The sequence below is a fragment of the Ammospiza caudacuta genome, chromosome 16 (genome assembly GCF_027887145.1).
Source record: "Ammospiza caudacuta isolate bAmmCau1 chromosome 16, bAmmCau1.pri, whole genome shotgun sequence".
NCBI classification, from domain to species: domain Eukaryota; kingdom Metazoa; phylum Chordata; class Aves; order Passeriformes; family Passerellidae; genus Ammospiza; species Ammospiza caudacuta.
In genome coordinates, this window is record NC_080608.1 from 15,117,539 (window position 1) to 15,134,021 (window position 16,483).

The 16,483-nt window shown below is 64.5% G+C and overlaps 1 protein-coding gene across 1 annotated transcript; it reads left to right on the forward strand.

Moving 5' to 3' along the window:
* The first annotated feature begins 22 nt into the window (after positions 1-22).
* On the forward strand, positions 23-15,820 carry CPLX2 (complexin 2). Its single transcript, XM_058815377.1, has 5 exons — positions 23-215; positions 4,604-4,700; positions 13,504-13,611; positions 14,075-14,250; positions 14,416-15,820. The coding sequence occupies exons 3-5, from the start codon at positions 13,581-13,583 to the stop codon at positions 14,611-14,613; spliced, it is 405 nt and encodes a 134-aa protein (XP_058671360.1). The 5' UTR covers positions 23-215; positions 4,604-4,700; positions 13,504-13,580; the 3' UTR covers positions 14,614-15,820.
* The last annotated feature ends 663 nt before the right edge of the window (positions 15,821-16,483 follow it).

Genomic DNA, 16,483 nt, shown 5'->3' on the forward strand with positions numbered 1-16,483 from the left:
CGGGGCGGAAGGCCGGGCCGGGGGCTGCCGCCCGGGGCGCGGGGCGGTCCGGAGGCGGGCACGGAGGCGGCCCCGCCCGGGAGGCCGTGCGGCGGAGGGGGAGCCAGCACCGGGCCCCCCCTGTACCGCTACGGCTCCCGCCTCCCTTCCGGCGGCGGCTCCTTCTCCGCGCCGGGGGCGGACGGGGCGCACCGGAGCCGCGCCGAGCCAGCCAGGTGGGTGCGGGACCGGGCCGGGCCGGGCCGGGCCGTGCCGTGCCGCAGAGCCCGGGGGGGGCGGCGATCGGCCCGCCGAGCCTCCCGGGGCCGCCGGCTTATATAACGGGGCGGCGGCCGCGGAGCGGCGGGATGCGGCATGCGGGGCGGGATGCTGGGAGGATGCGGGGAGGATGCAGGTGATGCGGGGAGCCCGGCAGGTGATGCGGGGTGCGGGGAGCCCGGCAGTGATGCGGTTGCGGGGAGCCATGCAGAGCTGAGCGGCGCCCCCCGGGTGCCCACCCGCAGCTCTGGGGAGGGGGGACACGCCGGCGTGCAGGGATGGCAGGAGAAGGGCTGTCACCCCCGCACCGGGCTTTGGATGCCCCTCCGTGCTCGGCCATGCCCTGCAGGAGGCTCCGCAGAGCGGGGCTGAGGGCAGGGAGAGGGTGAGACCTGATCCCGCCATCACCCCCTGCCCGCAGCCGGGGGCTCCGTGCTCCTTTCTGCCGTGGGGATCTCGGTACCTGCCGGGCTCCTCCCGTGCCTCCCCATCAGGGGCTCCCTCCTCCACCCTGCTCTCCATCCACGGCTCAGTCCAACCACTGGTGGAGCATCCCAGCCTCACCGTTCCCAGTCCCCTGAGATTCAACCCCTCTCCCCTGTGCACTGTCCCCACAAGGCTGAGCCCCCCAGCCCAGCCCTGTCCCCGCCGTGTCCCCAGCAGCACAGGGGCAGGTGGCTGCCGCCATCCAGGCCTTGGCACACGCGGTGGCAGTGCCACCCGCATGGCACCGGCGTGACCGGGCAGCCGCTGCCCGAGGCTGGCAGAGCAGTGAGTCAGAGCACAGAGGCAGGGCTGGCACCTCGCTCAGAACAGGGCTCAGCGCTCAGGGCTTCTCCTGCAACCTGCCAGGCTCCCTGCTCAGGCTCCAGCAGCTGCTGGCCAGGGCTGCTGAGGGAACCGGAGTGGTTGGAGTCAAGCTGAGGGGCTGGGTTTGGAAATCGAGGATGAGGAAGGATGGGCTGGACTCTCAGAGAAATGCCCTCCCTGCCAAACCTGCACTTGTGCCTCTAAGGCTGCAGGACCCCGAGGGTTGCCAGGACAGGCTCCAGCATGGAAACAAAGGAGCTCAATCCCATCCAGTAGCACTGCTCACAGTGTCTGATCCCCACTCCTGGGGAAACTGGAGATGGCTCAGCTGAGACAAACTGGCACAGAAAAATGTCTCAAAGTCTCACTTGGCTCTGGGCCGAGTGTTTGTTTCTTCGATTGCCTTGCTTGATGACATTAGTATTGAAATGACCCGGAGCAGACAGAGCTCAGGACACCTCACTGCCCTGGAGGGTGATTGTGGTTCACACCTGGGCTCTTCCCTGGGCTTCTGCAGGGGCTGCTGCCAGGCAAAGCCCACCAGGCCCATACCAGGAGCCAAGGGCAGCTGTGCTGAGTTGCCCAGCCTGGTTTATGCTCTGGAGATGAGAAGTCCCTGTGGAAAACCCCTCTGGGGAGGAGGTGGTGATCACTGGCAGTGTGGCACATCTCCATTCCTACCCCTGGGCACCAGTGTGCCCCTGTGGCTGGAGCTCTGGAGCTCTGGCATGGCAGGAGAGCATGGTCACTGCAGCCCAGGCTGCATGGCACCGAGCCCAGGCCCTTGGGCATCACACACTGCCCCAGCAGCCAGGGCTGGACCCAGAGGATCTTCCCCGTGGCCAGAGGATCTCTGCTCTCACCCACAGCCTCTGTGCTCCTGGCCAGGCCTTCCCATTTGTTCTTATGCCAGCATCATCCTGGAGTTTAAATGCTCCCTCTCCCTCCCTGGTGTTTATTCTCTGGGTGTATTTATAGAGAGCAATCAGGCCTGCTCAGCCAGGGTAAACAAGCTGTGCTCCTGCTCCTGCTCTCGCCTGAGCGCCCTCTGCTCGTCCCAGGAGCTTTCCCCTCTGCTCTCCTGCTCCCCCCGAGCCTCCCTGCCTGCAGAGACCCCGACCAGTGCCTTGTCCAGCTGTGGGCTCTGCCACTGCCACCTTTGCTGTGTTGTTCTGCACCACCCTGCTCGTCCTGCACACAGCCAGAGCAGCAGGTCCATCCCTCCCTGGCTGGTGCCACCAGCCCCTCTGTGGCACTCAGAAACATTGCTCATCCCAGTCACATCCCAGAGCCCCACAGTGGTGCAACCCAGACCTGCCCCAGTGTGAGGTGGGAGGAATTGTGCCAGAGCAATTGAGATGTTTGAGGCTGAGGATCTTTGCTTTTTGAAGGCAAGGCAGGACAGCTCAGGTGCAGACCTCACCTGGGGAATGCCTCTGGGGGCTGCCCAGTGTGGCATGGCACCCTGAGTCCTCTGCATCCTGCATGAGAGCCAGGACAGCACGCTGCCAGCACAGGCTGTCCCCAGACATTGTGACTCTGAACCCTCCTTCTCATCTGCTGCCCAGGCTGGAAACTGGTGCCAGACCCAGGAGCATCTCCCTTAGGCAGGGGAAGTGATTTGAGATGTGCCTGAGTTTCTCAGCCTGTGCACCTCAGTGCTCACCCTCCTCCTTCCCCAGCCTCTCCCCTCTCAGACACTTGCACAAGCTCAGCTGCTCAGGCAGGGTGCTGAGAGCTGGATGTGCCAAAGCAGAAGAGCTGTGGGCTCACTAATGTCTCATCTGGAGCATTCAGTTTTCCCTGGGTGCTGTGTCTTGTGTCCAGACTGGATCAAAACGTCCCTGCCAGCACCTGGGGGCACTGCTGTCCCTGGAGCTGTTCTGGCACCATCACCCTGCTCTGCTGTTCCTGTCCTCTGCTTTGGCTGTGCTTGGTGTCTGGCTGCCTGGACAGACAGACAGACTGAGCTGGTGCAGCTGCCCAGGTGAGATGCATCTTCATGGTACTGCCAGGCTCTGCCTATTGCAAAGGAGATAAAAACCTCTTTGGTCTGGCTGAAATAAAAAATACCCTGCAGGGATTAGAGCAGCACCTGCAGGGATTAGAGCAGCACCCCTCAGGACTCTCTGCTTTCTCTCAGGGGCCTGGGCAGGGTGTTCCTGCCCTTCCCACCCTCTGGGGTTTCAGCAGACAAATCTCTGCTGCTGTGCACCCCAGGCCATGGCAGCAGAGCCACCCTGCCTCTCCCAGCCCAGCTGTGTCCTTGGCACGGCGCTGTCTGGAAACCAGACGCCCCCAGGAGCACATCCCTGCAGCTCTCTGCATGCAGCCCGTCTCACCCTGCTCCAGAGCCTTCCCACATCCCAAAGGAGGCAGTGGCTGTCCCCAGCAAAGGTCACCTTCACACTGCTGCTGCTGAGCCCTGTGCAGGCTGAGCTCTCTGCACTGCATTTCCCAGGGCACCAGGCACCCTTCTGGGGTCTCCCACTGGGGGCCCTTTGCCTCTTCCCACAGCCAAAACCTCCCCAAACCTGTTCCCAGGGGCTGTCAGTGCCTCCTGCTCCAGGGCTGGGATGAGGCATCCCTGCTCTGTGAAGCTTTTCAGAATGCAGGCTCCATCCTTCCATGGCAGCCCTGCTCCTCCACAACATCGGTGTTTGCCTGGGTTTCCCCTGGTTCACAGATTTATCTCCAATTTGCCAAAGCCTCCCTCCTTCCCCAGGGTGGAGGAAAAGCCTTTGCTTGAAGTCAGGATGAATTTGTAACTTCCCCAGGAACCTGCTCCTCCAGTGCAGAGGAGAAATCACACTCATGACACATCTCACAGTGACATGAGCCACACCACAGGGACAGCCCACCCCAGAACTGCCAGCGTGGCACCCAGAGCTGGCACCCAGCTCCCTGCACAGCCCCTGCCCATGCCAGCATCTCCCCAAGCCTCACAGGGGCATTTCAAGGGCATTTAGGAAGGGATGAGATCCCCAGACAGAAGTTTCCTGAGGCCCAAAGCAGCACCAGGCTTCCTCCAGTTGCTGAGTCTGAGCAAAGACTTCTGTCTGCTGGCTTGTTTTAACTTGCCATTATGTTCTCCAAAGGAGAAATTCATCATGTGCAAGCTAAGGAAGGCAGAGTCAATGTGAAATTTTAAAACCTTTAAAGAGTTGAGAGCCTTCTAAATTTTTAATGAAGGCATCCGAACTGCCAGGTACCTGCAGAGATGGCCAGGAGCCCTCTGCCAGCAGCAGAGTGGGTGCCCCTGATCCAGGAGAGGAAGAGCTGCCACCTCCTGCACCTCCTCACCCTCTGCACGCCCTGCTGGGCTCCCTCCTGCAGGGACTTGGTGGCTCTGGGCAGTTGCTCCATCCTTGCAGATGGGGATGCAGGGAGCACACAGAGCCACCCAGGAAGAGGAGAGGGCAGCAAGCAGTGGTGTGCTCTGTCTGTCCCCCATCAAGTGGCTCCCCTTTGTGTGTCCCCCCGGTGCTGTGGCCCCTCCAAGGCGCTCATGCTGTCGCTGTTGGTGTCTCTGCAGGCCCTGCTCTCCCTGCGATGCCCAGCCACCCCCACGAGGTCCCTGTCCCCTGCGTTAGGTGCTGAAGCAGCAGGCTCCCGGTGCTGCACACACCAAGGTAGGCAGCGCTGTGGCTCTTGGGGGGCTGGGGGGGCCATTTCACTGCCCGTGGTGTGGGGGGCACAGCAGAGTCATGGGGTGGATGGGGAGGCTCAGAGGTACCGCCTGGGGCTGCCTCGGTGGAGCCAGTCAGGTCACCCAGGATGGGGGGGACTCATCTTGGTGACACTTTGATGCAGGCAAGAGACACCTGAAGCAGCTCAGGGCCAGGGGAGTGAGGACCAGCTCAGGATCTCAGCAGATGCTGGGCACGGTCCCACCTGGAGACCATGGCAAGTGATGGTGACTGTGGAGGTGGCACAGAGCCAGGGCTTTTTTTCTTTCTTCCTTTCTTCTTCTTCTTTTTTTTTTTTTTTTTTTTTTTTTTGGTTCTTTTTTTTTTTTTTTTTCCATTTGAAAGCCCCCAGATGGGAAAGGTACGAGCCAAACCCCTCTGAAAGCAGCCAAGAATGAATTTCCTGGCCCGAGCCCCAGCAGCTCTTGGAGCAGCACGGTGCCTGTCCGGCGTCACGGCGCAGCAGAAACCCCCAGCACAGGCAGCTGGGGGGCAGCAAGCCCCACACCCAGCCCAGCCACTCCTGGGGCCCCCTCCCCAGCTCCCCAGGCAGGGCAGTCAGGCTCATCCTGCTGCTCCCACCGAGCTGCAGCTTGGCCCCAGCCCAGGCACCCAGATGTCCCCCCAGGCTGCCACGGAGCCCCCACCATGCAGCCATCTGCTGCCAGCAGGGTGTTCCTGGTGTTGTCCCCCCTTATCCAGCTCTGTTGCCCGGGCCATGGGGCATTCTGGGCTCCCAAATCCTCCCTCTCATGGGATACAATGAGCCCTTCACCCACAGAAGGCAGGTGCTCTGAGAGTTTGGGCCAAGCATCCCTGCTCCTCACTCCCTCCCACCCCCCAGCACTGCTGGTACAGAGAGGGGTTAAAGCACCCCTGTCCTCAACTCAGGTGCCCCAAAGAGCTTACAGGATCTTTACAAAATCAATGCTTTATCAACATGAGGCTGAACCTCAGGGGGCAGTGCCAAGGGTCTCATTTTTAGGGTGTTTTGGCTGGAGAGGGGACAGGTGGGGGCTGCCATTGCTCTGTTCTGACCTGGCTGCCCAACCTTGAGCCAATCATGCCCTTGTCCTTCATGTCTTTTTCCTGCCAGTGAGATGAGGGTGTGTACAACCGCTTTCTGTGGGGAGTGGGTGCCCAAATCCCCTCCTGACACAGAGCCAGGAGATGATCCCTGTGCATCCACCACCCACACAGTCCTGACCACCTCAGTCTGTGGTGTCTGCACAGGCCCTGTCAGTGTGGCAAGGCTGAAAATCCGTGTGTGCACAGGGTGAGGGGCTGGGCAGGCAGCACAGGGGCTCAGGGGGGTTTTGCTGCTTCCCCAGCAGAGCCTGGTGTGCTGTGCCCAGCCCGGCTCCGCGCCGGCCCTGCAGAGCTGCGGGTGTGCGTGCCTGCCATAAATATTGATGGGGTGCACTCGGCGCCAGCGTGCCCTTGGAGAGGCCATGGGGGTGGAAATGCTGTCCCTGCTGCGTGGGCAGGGCAGCACAGCCTAGGGGAGAGCACCAAGGGGAACACAGAGTCTGTTCCAGGGAGGTGGGAGCCATCCTATAGGGATGGGGGCTTGGAAGCGGGCAGGTGAGTGAGGCCAGGGGTCATAAACCTGTTTGGGGAGCTGGCCAGACCTGCAGTGAGCATTAATGTGGCAGCTGAATGTGCAGAGAGCCACCAGGGCCTGTCCCCAGCAGCCACAGCAGGATAAACAGCGAGGGGCTGCAGTGCCTCTGTTTAACAATGCACAGCACAGAGGCACCGGGCACACGCAGGGAGTCGGGAGTGCAGGCGTGAGGAGTCACCACTGCAGCACTCCAGGGGCAGGGTCCATCCCAGCAGGGACCCCTGGCACTCCCAGGTCCATCCTGGTGTGCCTCAGTGCTCATGTTGTCTCCTTGGGGTTCTGGGTGGCTCTGAGACCAGGGCTGGGTGAGCAGAGGGCTCAGAGCAGTGGTGGCAAAGCCAAGGTGCTCGGTCACACCGTGGCTGACAGCCCAGCCACACTGGAGTGTTCTTAGCTGGAGCCTGGAGCTGAGTCCCTGTCCTCTTGGGAGGTCCCGCTGGGAGATTCAGCCCCTGCAGCACTGTGTGACACAGATGTGGGTGTAGATGGCAATTTTGGGGAGCTCTGGAGGGCTGAGCAGCACTGGGAGCACCCCTCTCTCTCTGGTACCCTCCGGGGGCACTGCCATGCTGGGAACAGCTGGAGTTACGGGCTCGGTCCTCTCCTCTCCCCATCCCTGGCTCAGCCGCAGCCTCCCCGGCCCGCAGGCAGGGCTGGGATGAGCAGGTTCGTGATGGGGCCCCGCAGGCAGGGCTGGGATGAGCAGGTGTGGGATGGGGCCCCGCAGGGGTGAGCTCACAGCCGGCTCCTGTGGATGCCCCGGGCTGTGCCCTGTGAGCAGCACTCCCGTGATCCAGCCCCATCTGCTGTGGCAGCTCCCTGCACCCGCTGCTCCCCAAAGCACACTGCACCCCGAGAGGGGCAGGATGGGCTGGGGGTGCCCCCTGCACCCCTTGTCCAGCCAGGAGAGAGTGGCAGTGACAGGGCTGTGGCAGCAATGCAGATGGGCAGTAATGCAGAGGGTTGTGATGCAGGGGATGCAGCAACAGCCGCAGGGTCAGCCCAGAGCCCCTCTGGCTGCAGGGGTGCACAGGGGGGGCAGCAGGATCCCCCCCAAGCCAGCCAGCAAAGCCCAGAGCCAGGGAGAGCCCCAGGGCTTGGGGCTGGCAGAAGTTACCCCATAAGGGTGGGTTTTGTCTATTTGCTGTGTCCCTCTCTGTGAACTCAGGGGGCCCTGCCACAGCTGGAGCTTCATGGTGGAGCGGGGCTCAGGCTGTGGCATGTGCCCACCGCCCTCCCCCAGCCCCAGGGCTCCTGGTGAGTGCTGAGCAAACAGACCCCACTCACACCCCGTGTCTGACCTGGCTGTGATGAGGGCTGAGTGGGTGCTGGGGTCTCTCTCACGGTGCTGGGGGGTCTGTGAGTTGCTGCAGGGACACGGTGGTGGCCGCAGCATCCCTAGGGACTGCACGTGGGTGGCTCTGGGCACCACAGAGTCTCCTGGCCCTGACACAGCATGGGGGAGTGACGCCGGGTCCCGGCTGTCCCCAGCAGTCTGTGCTCAGCGCTGAGCTGGAGGGGCTGCTGTCTCCAGACTGACCCCACAGCACGGCTGGTGCCTGTCCCTGTCCCTGTCCCTGTCCCCCCCAAGGGACCAGAGCTGCTCTTCAGAGGCTGCAGCTGCTGCATGTTTCGTGCTGCCTCTTCCTCTTCTCCCCGCTGCTGTTTTTGTTTTGTTTAAGAGGCTGGGTTACGAATTTTAAACAGGCTCCTGAAAAACCCAATTACCTCCAGAAGACAACCTGATAAAAGCTGCCTAAGTGGCACTGTGGAAATCGCCTTGTGCAGCAGCTGAGGGAAAACCAACATAACAAAGCCTTTGGAAATGGAGTTAACCACTTTTAATCCCTCGGTGCAATGAGAAGGACCAATAATTATTTTCTGCAAAGATGTTGGGGGGCGGATAAGTGGAATAACTGCCCTGGGCTAATGGGTGACAGCAGGCTGGGCTGGCAGTGCTGCAGGGATGGGTGCAGCTATTCCCTCTGCCTGGGGACTTTGAAAGGGCCCACAGAGGCTGTGACCTTGCAGAGTCCCTGTCTGGCTGTCAGGGGACAATGGGGACGATGCCAGCAGGCAGGTGCCACTCAGGGATTGCTGTGGCTGATGTGGTGGCACCAGCCAGCCCCATCCCCTCCCTGGGTGCCAGCTTGGAGCGGAGCACAGAACTGCTGGGGCCCTGGCACCTGTGCTGACTCCACAGAGGCGTTTGCAGGGTTTGGAGGTGCTGAGAGCTTCCTCCTCCTTTTGGCTACGGTGCTGCTCCCCAGCCCCTCACACCTCCCCACATCCCTCCCCTTCCTGCCTCCCCAGAGCTCCAGGCAGGCACCCAGCAGGTGACACTGCCCAGGATGATGCCAAGGAACAGCTGGGCCTAAAGGAATGCCCACACTGGGCACAAGCCCCGGGAGCATCCCCCAAACACCAGCTCAGCTCTGGGACTGCGGGGGTCCCCTGGATCCATCCCTGTCCCACAGCAGGGGTGTGCAGGGTAGGAGGCAATGCCCAGGGCTGCTCTTCCCATGGGATCCTGGCCAGCAGGGCAGAGCAGGGAGCCCCCAGCCCAGCAGCTGCGGTGGCACTGCCGGCACTGGCAGCTGGAGTGCTGGGGCGGGCGGCCTGAGCTCACACAGCCTCGTGCTTCCCGCAGCAGCAGGGACGGGGGCTGCCCGCCCACCTCCCCCGGCCACCCAAACCCACGCGGGGACAGTGCCTGGGGACAGTGCCTGGGGACAGTGCCTGGGGACAGTGACTGGGGACAGTGATTGGGGACAGTGCTTGGGGACAGTGCCTGGGGACAGTGCCTGGGGACAGTGACTGGAGACAGTGATTGGGGACAGTGCTTGGGGACAGTGCCTGGGGACAGTGCCTGAGGACAGTGCTTGGGGACAGTGATTGGGGACAGTGCTTGGGGACAGTGCTCCAGGCCCCTGACCCCCAAGAAAGGCAAGCCCGATTTAGCACTGGGCGCTTGCACAAGGGATGTCCCTGCCAGTTTGGCCTGAGCTGATACTGGGAGCAGTCCTCTCTGGCACACTGGGATCTACTGGAGGAGGATGTGCTTAATGAGCCGAGGCATCTCCAAAGATTGAAAGACTCAAGGACCCATCCCAGGAACAAAAGGAGGCGTTTGTCAGGCGCTGAGAGACGGGCTCGTTAATTCCTCCTGGCTGTCACACTTATCTGTAATGAATTTGTGCTCCGCTGTATTATTTTTAATACAATAGGAGCGGTGCCGCCCGCCCACCGCCCGGCTGCCGGGAGCGCTGACGTCAACGCCCGGAGCAGGGCTGCCGCAGGACGGACGGACGGACGGACAGACGGACGGGCCAAGCACAGGCCTGTCTTGCCGCCCACGTGCCCGTCCCGCCAGCTGCCAGCAGGCAGAGCGGGGCCGGGCACAAGGGCAGGAGGGGTTTTTACCCTGGAGGTGGAAGAAGGAGTTGTTGGTCAGTGCCAGGCTGAGGGCTCGGGGCTGCTGGACATGGGTTGTGCCAGGGGGTGGTTTTGGGAGCAGTGAGAGTGGGTGAACAAGAGGGACGAGTCCCTGATGTGCTGTCCCTGTGCTGAGGTGTCCGTGGCAGCGGCCGTGCGGTGAGGCAGGAGCTGGCAGAGGCTGTGCACGCGCAGATCTGCCAGTGCATCTCTCTGGAGGTGGCACTTGCAAGCCAGTTTTGTCCCCCCTAGCTGTGAGATGTCCCCCCACTCCTGCCCCACATCCTGCATCTCCCCCAGCCTTAAACAGCAGCCCCAGCAGCATCTCCTGAGCCCACCCCAGGGGGCAGCTGCAGCCTGTCCCAGCTCCCTGCAGCCTCCTACGTTTAGGGGGGGCCATCCCTGAAAGGACCCTGCACCCCGACCCTCTGCAGTGCCCTTCTGGGCCCCCACTGGCTGCTGGTCCAGAGCGTCACTATCAAACACGGGCTATCCCAAAGCCCGGCTCCAAGTGCCGCTGGTGAGATTCGCACAGGGCTCATGTTGTCTCTGAGAACCCAGGGCTGCATTAATGAGGAGGCACCGGCTGTGTGAGGAGCACACAGCGTCCCTGAGCATCGGGACAGGGGTGGGGAGCCCTGTCCCGCACTGCAGAGGATGAACACAGGAGGGGCTGCAGGAGCCCATCTGCATTCGAGCAGGTGCAGGGGGGCAGGCAGGGTGGTGCACCCCGTTTCCTACCCAGGAACCCTTCGCTGAAGGGGGTTCTGAGCTCCGTGGGCATCATATCCTCGATGCCACTCTAGACCCCCTCCGGCATCCCCTCCCTGCCCTGGGAACCCCGCGGGGGGAGCAGCACCAGAAATCGAAAGCTGGGGCCCCCGAGCGGCAGCTCTTGGCGGAAAGGGGAGGGAGGGTGATATGATTTATCAGGGACTTTAATTAAACTCCCGCAGCCGCCCCGCATCGCTGCAGAGGAGGCCGGGGAGCTGCGGGCCGGGGGTTGAGTGAGGGAGCCGGGGCTGCGGGACCGGGGGCACCTCGGGCTGATGAGCGCCCCGTTTCCCCGGTAATTGCGGCGGCGGTGAATCATTAACCCCGCGCGGGAGGCGCTGCCCCGCGGGTGCTGTCCGAGGGGCCCCGTCCCGGTGAGCGCTGCGGAGCTGCCCGGGACGTTCCCGGGGGTCGTGCGGCGTTTTCCGGCAGGGGTCCCACACCCCGCCGCCCCCGCGGGGGCCGGTCCGCGCGGTGGCGGTGGCGGTGGCGGTGGCGGTGGCGGGGGGTGTCGCTCCGGGCGGGCCCACGCGTGCCGCCGGGGGCGGGAGGGGGCCGGGCCGCGGCGGGGCGGGGCGGGGCGGAGCGGCGGCAGCGGCGAGCGGCGGCGGAGCCGGTGAGTGCCGGTGCTGAAGGGACAGCGCCGCCGCTGCGGCACCGGGCGGCCCCGGGCGGCGGGCGGGGCCCCGCGCCGCAGACCCCGGGGTGGGCTGGGGGGGAGAGGGGTCCCCGCGGCACCGCGGCCCCTGCGCGACCCTCGCCCCCCGCGCGGCTCCCGCCTTCCCCGTGTCCCCGCGTTCCCCGGTGTCCCCTGCGCCCCCGGTGCGCGTTCCCCGACCCGGGTTCCCCCCTCGTCGTCCTTGTGCCTGCGCCCCACCTTCCCCCGCTCCCCACGGCGGCGCGCCCCCCGCGTCCCGCACCCCGCTGCGGTGCCGCTGTCCCCCGCATGCCGGGTGTCCGCTGCGTCCCGTGTCCCGTGTCCCCGCTGTCCCCCGCCTTCCCGGCGCCCCCCCGTGTCTCCTGCGTCTCTGCAGCCCCTGTGGCCCCGGTATCCCGGTGCCTGCCGGTGTTCCCCCCGTTTGCTGTGTTCCCCATGCGTCGCCCGTGCACCTCCCCATGTCCCCCGCTATCGCTACGAGCCCCCCCGCGACGCGACCCCCGTGCTCCGGTGCTCCCCGTGATCCTTGCCAACGGTCCCGGTGTCCCTGCGCTCTCCGGTGTTCCCCCGTCCCCGGTCCCGCCAAGCCCCCGCTGCAGTCCCAGGGCTCAGCACTGTACTGAGCCCCCCCAGATTGTCGCGGGGTGCCCCGGGGCTAGCAGCAGCAAACTTCCCGGGGTCACAGCTCCCCCAGCCCCAGGGGGGTTCCGGGGAGCCGGGGTGGGGGTACCCGCTGGGCTGCAGTACCCACCGGGCACGTTCACACACACTCACACACACACACACACACTGCAAACTGCACCCCCAGGCTCTGAGCACAGCCTGCAGCACCCCACTCACACGGGGCACGTGGGGGGCACGGGCACCCCCCCCACACACACCCCCTGCCGTAATCCCCCGCATGCACACACAGCACACAGGCAGCCTGCAACACCCCCACACGTACACACACGCGACACAGTCTGCAAATTTGTGTGCTCAGCCCCCCGTGCAGCCTGCAAACCCACGGACCTGCACACACAACCCCCCCACACTCACACTCGCACCGCCTGCAGCACCCCCCGAGTGTGCAAACTCACGCACACCCGCAGCACAAACACCCAGCGGGCAGGCACAGCCCGCAGCCCTGCGTGCACACGCATCCGCAGAGCCCGCAGACCCCAAAACTCGCGCACGCTCGCGCTCCGAGCTGGCAAACAGGCTGCAAACCCGCTCATCACGGGGGCACACGCAACCTGCAGCCCCACAAAGTTACCCACACGCACCCCCCATGCAAACACAGCCTGCAGGCACCCGCAAACACACCTCTTGAGCAAACACAGCCCGCACGCAGAGCTCACGCGCAGCGCGCGCAGGCACGGCACACACCCGCTCCATCCTGCACAGGCAGTGCCCCTGCACAGTATCACCCACCTGCACAGGCAGTGCCCCTGCACGGTGTCACCCACCCGCTCCATCCTGTACAGGCAGTGCCCCTGCACGGTGTCACCCACCCGCACAGGCAGTGCCCCTGCACAGTATCACCCACCCGCACAGGCAGTGCCCCTGCACGGTGTCACCCACCCGCTCCGTCCTGCACAGGCAGTGCCCCTGCACGGTGTCACCCACTGCACAGGCAGTGCCCCTGCACGGTATCACCCACCCGCACAGGCAGTGCCCCTGCACGGTGTCACCCACCCGCAGCACCAGCACGGATCACACACACAGGGATCACACACCAGTCACAGGCTGCTGCTGCCTGCAACCCCTGCAGCCCCCAAGCGCTGCCGCAAGGTGCCAACAGCCTCTTCCCCATCCCTCTGCAGAGCACTCGTGCTGCTGTAGACACACACACACGCACACACAGCACCCCAGGTCCCCCACACAAGATCTGTCACCCTCTCCTGCAGAGCAAGGGCACACAGTGCATGGTGGCGTGGTGGGTCCCCATCCCACCAGCCCCCAAGCAGCACACCAGGGCTCCTGGTGCCACACCAAGGGCGGTGCTGAGGTGGAACATCCCTCTGGAGTCCCTGCCTTGGTGCCTCCACAGGTCCTCAAGGCCAGAAGGGATGTAGGGAGGGGGCTGAGGGGAGCAGGCACTGTCACTCTCTGCCTGCAGACCCCAGAACTTCCTTCTGCCCATCCTGGAAGGCATTTGGGCTGAGGATGCAGAGGGTGCAAAGCACAGCCCCAGAGATCATTCCATCCCTCAGCCTGGGCAGCAGGGAACCTCAGTGTGGTATCCCCAGCCTTGTCCTTCTCTGCCTGCACAGGTGGCCCAGGTCAGCCAGCCCGGAGAGCGGTGGATGAGCGCTGGGCACCGGCCTAGCCACACGCACACACCGGCACCATGGACTTCGTCATGAAGCAAGCGCTGGGCGGTGAGTGGGGGCTGTTCCCCCTCAAGGGTCCCCATCTGTGAGCAATGCTGGCCCAGCACCCCAGTAGTGCAGTGGGAGGGACATGGCAAGGGGACAGTCACACAGAGAGCCACCAGCAGTGGGGAGCTGCTGTTGGAGCCCTCCAGGTTTCCCACTTCCAGTGCTGTCAGCGGCTGGCTGGGGAATCCTGGCTCTTCTGCTGTTAACTGGGATTCCCCAGCAGGTCCCCTGGGTGCTGAAGAAGGAGCTGCTGGCATCTCCCCCAGCTGACAATGAACTAGGGCAGAACATCCAGCCCGTGGTACTCCCCATCCCCACAGCCTCCCGAGCCTGCACTTCAGCGCAGGTGGCCCTGGGGATGTCCCAGGTCCTCCTTGCCAGGGACCTCCTTGCCCTCCCTGCTCCTGCAGGAGCTTTAGCAGCAGCACACTTGGGGACCAACCAAGGGTCTTATTATGTGCAGGGGCCACCAAGGACATGGGGAAGATGCTGGGGGGCGAGGAGGAGAAGGATCCCGATGCGCAGAAGAAGGAGGAGGAGAGGCAGGAAGCCCTGCGCCAGCAGGAGGAGGAGCGGAAAGCCAAGCACGCCCGCATGGAAGCGGAGCGGGAGAAAGTCCGGCAGCAGATCCGTGACAAGGTGGGCACACACCTCCCCTGGGCCCTCCCCTGTGGCAGCCGGGCTGGGGCTGGGACAGGGAGCGGCATGGCCGGGAGGAGGGCGGACGAGCCGGTGGCGATGGGCACGGGGCACAGCACGGGCAGTGCCCGCTGCCTGCCCTGCTGAGAGCCTGTGTCCCCTCAGTACGGGCTGAAGAAGAAGGAGGAGAAGGAAGCAGAGGAGAAAGCTGCTCTGGAGCAGCCGTGTGAGGGCAGCCTGACGCGCCCCAAGAAGGCGATCCCGGCAGGCTGTGGGGACGAGGAAGAGGAGGAGGAGGAGAGCATCCTGGACACCGTCCTCAAGTACCTGCCCGGCCCACTGCAGGATATGTTCAAGAAGTAACAGCACCGTCAACCCTGCCATAGGGTGCTGGGGCACGGGCGCCCTCTCTCCTACAACTCCTCCATCAGTTCCCTTGGCCCCGGAGAGGGGGTCCCCACACCCCCTCCCGTCCCCTCCTGCCCTGTCCCCCGACCAGACCAAAAGCCCGCCCCGTCCCGTCCAGGCAGGGCCCCCCCACCACGCCAAAGGGGAGCAGCCCTGGCCGGACAGGGCGAACCGGGACCAAATGCACTGATGTAACCTCGCGGCAGGCGAGGGGCACCCAGGCCCTAACGGCCCCTGGGGTGGCTCCTCGTGCCCCCTGCCCTGCCCCTTCTCTTCTCCCAGGGGACCCCAGGAGGCCTCTGCTCGCCTGCCCCCGTCCCCAACACTGCCATCCCCCTGCCCCCTCCCGCCCTGGGCCAAGCCCGAAGCACAAAGCCAGGCGCCCTGCCCGCAGCTCCCCCAGCCCCGGTCGTCGGGCACGGGGGTCCCCCGGGGCTGCCCGGTGTGCTCCTGCATCGGGGGGTTGGAGGGGACCCCCCTCCCCGCATCTCTGGCCCCATAGTTAAAGCCATATCAGTTAGACTGCAATACTTCAGCACCGGGAGCAGCGGGCGCCGCGCTCCGCCAACCGTGTACAAAGGCACGCGCGGGGCAGGGGCCCCCCTGCCCCGTCCCCGTCCCCGCCGCTCGCTCGTCCGTGTCTTGGCCCCGCTGGCCCCCGTCCTCGCATTAGTGTCTCCGTGCCAGGGTGCGCCCCGTCGCTCCGTGCGTCCTCGTGTCCGCTGCTCTGACTCCCACCCCCGCGTCCCCACTGTCCCCGGGGGCCGCTCGCGGCGCCCTCGCCGCGCTGCGGGACCCCCGCTCTGTCCCCTGCAATAACGCCAGCGCGGGCCGAGGGCTGCCGGGCCACTCCCGGGTGGGGACACCCGGCTGCCCTCACCCGACGCTGGACACGTGGGTCCCCGGGCCTGGGAAGGGATCCCTGGGCAAGCGCCCCGGGGTGTCCCAGGAGCCGCTGCTTGCACCCCAACCGGGGGAGGCAGGGGCACAGCCCCATCCCGGCCCGTCTCTGCCACACCGTGCTCCCCCTCCCTCCCTCCCTGTGCTTCCTCAGCCACGGCCCCCGGCCGCTCCCCAGGGCCCTCCCGGGAGGTGGCGGGCAGCTCGGGGCCCCACAGACATGCTGTGACCATCCTGCTCGAACTAGTCTTTGACGATCTAATAAAATAAAGGGATTTGTACATTGCTCCGGCCTCTTCTCATCCGTTGCTTTCCTGGGCCCCCGTGTCAGCTCCCTCACACCCCACCAACCTCAGGGCTGAAATCTGGTAGCTCATCACACCTGGGCTGGCCCCCAGCCAGGCCCCTACACGTGCAGGAAGCAGCCACATGTGGCTCCCAGAGTTCTGCTCATTCCTACTCCACAGGCACCTGTCCTCTCTGGGGTTGGGGACAAGACAAAGGGGATGTCCCACAGACATGGCATGAAGGTTTCTCCCCCTTCCAGGACTTCCCTCACTGAATGACTGGGTATACCCAGGGCTCCAAGGGCTGTTTCTGATGGGTCTCAGCATTCCACCACTCCAAGGGAGGAGCATGAGGCTCTGGGCATGGTGCATCTCATGCCCCCACACCGAGGCAGAGACCCTGGCACTGCCCAGGCTTGGCACAGCTCCGGAGGCTTCAGCCTGGTGCCAGCCTCAGCTCTGATGATGTGCCATCATTTACCAGCAAAGAGCTCAGCTGTTACCCAGGCGGCATCAGCAGAGCAGTCACCCAGAAAAGCTTCTGTCAGAAGGAAATACGAGGGTAGAGAACGGCAGAGATCTCGCAGGCAAGGTCTCCCCTGCAGGCAGGCTGTGCCCTGTGACCCGGCACGGTGCAG

Coding starts and splice junctions, on each gene's coding strand:
- CPLX2 (XM_058815377.1), top strand. CDS start 13,581: ATGGACTTCGTCATGAAGCAAGCGCTGGGCG. Junction 13,612..14,074: donor CATGAAGCAAGCGCTGGGCG/GTGAGTGGGGGC, acceptor TATTATGTGCAG/GGGCCACCAAGGACATGGGG. Junction 14,251..14,415: donor GGCAGCAGATCCGTGACAAG/GTGGGCACACAC, acceptor GTGTCCCCTCAG/TACGGGCTGAAGAAGAAGGA.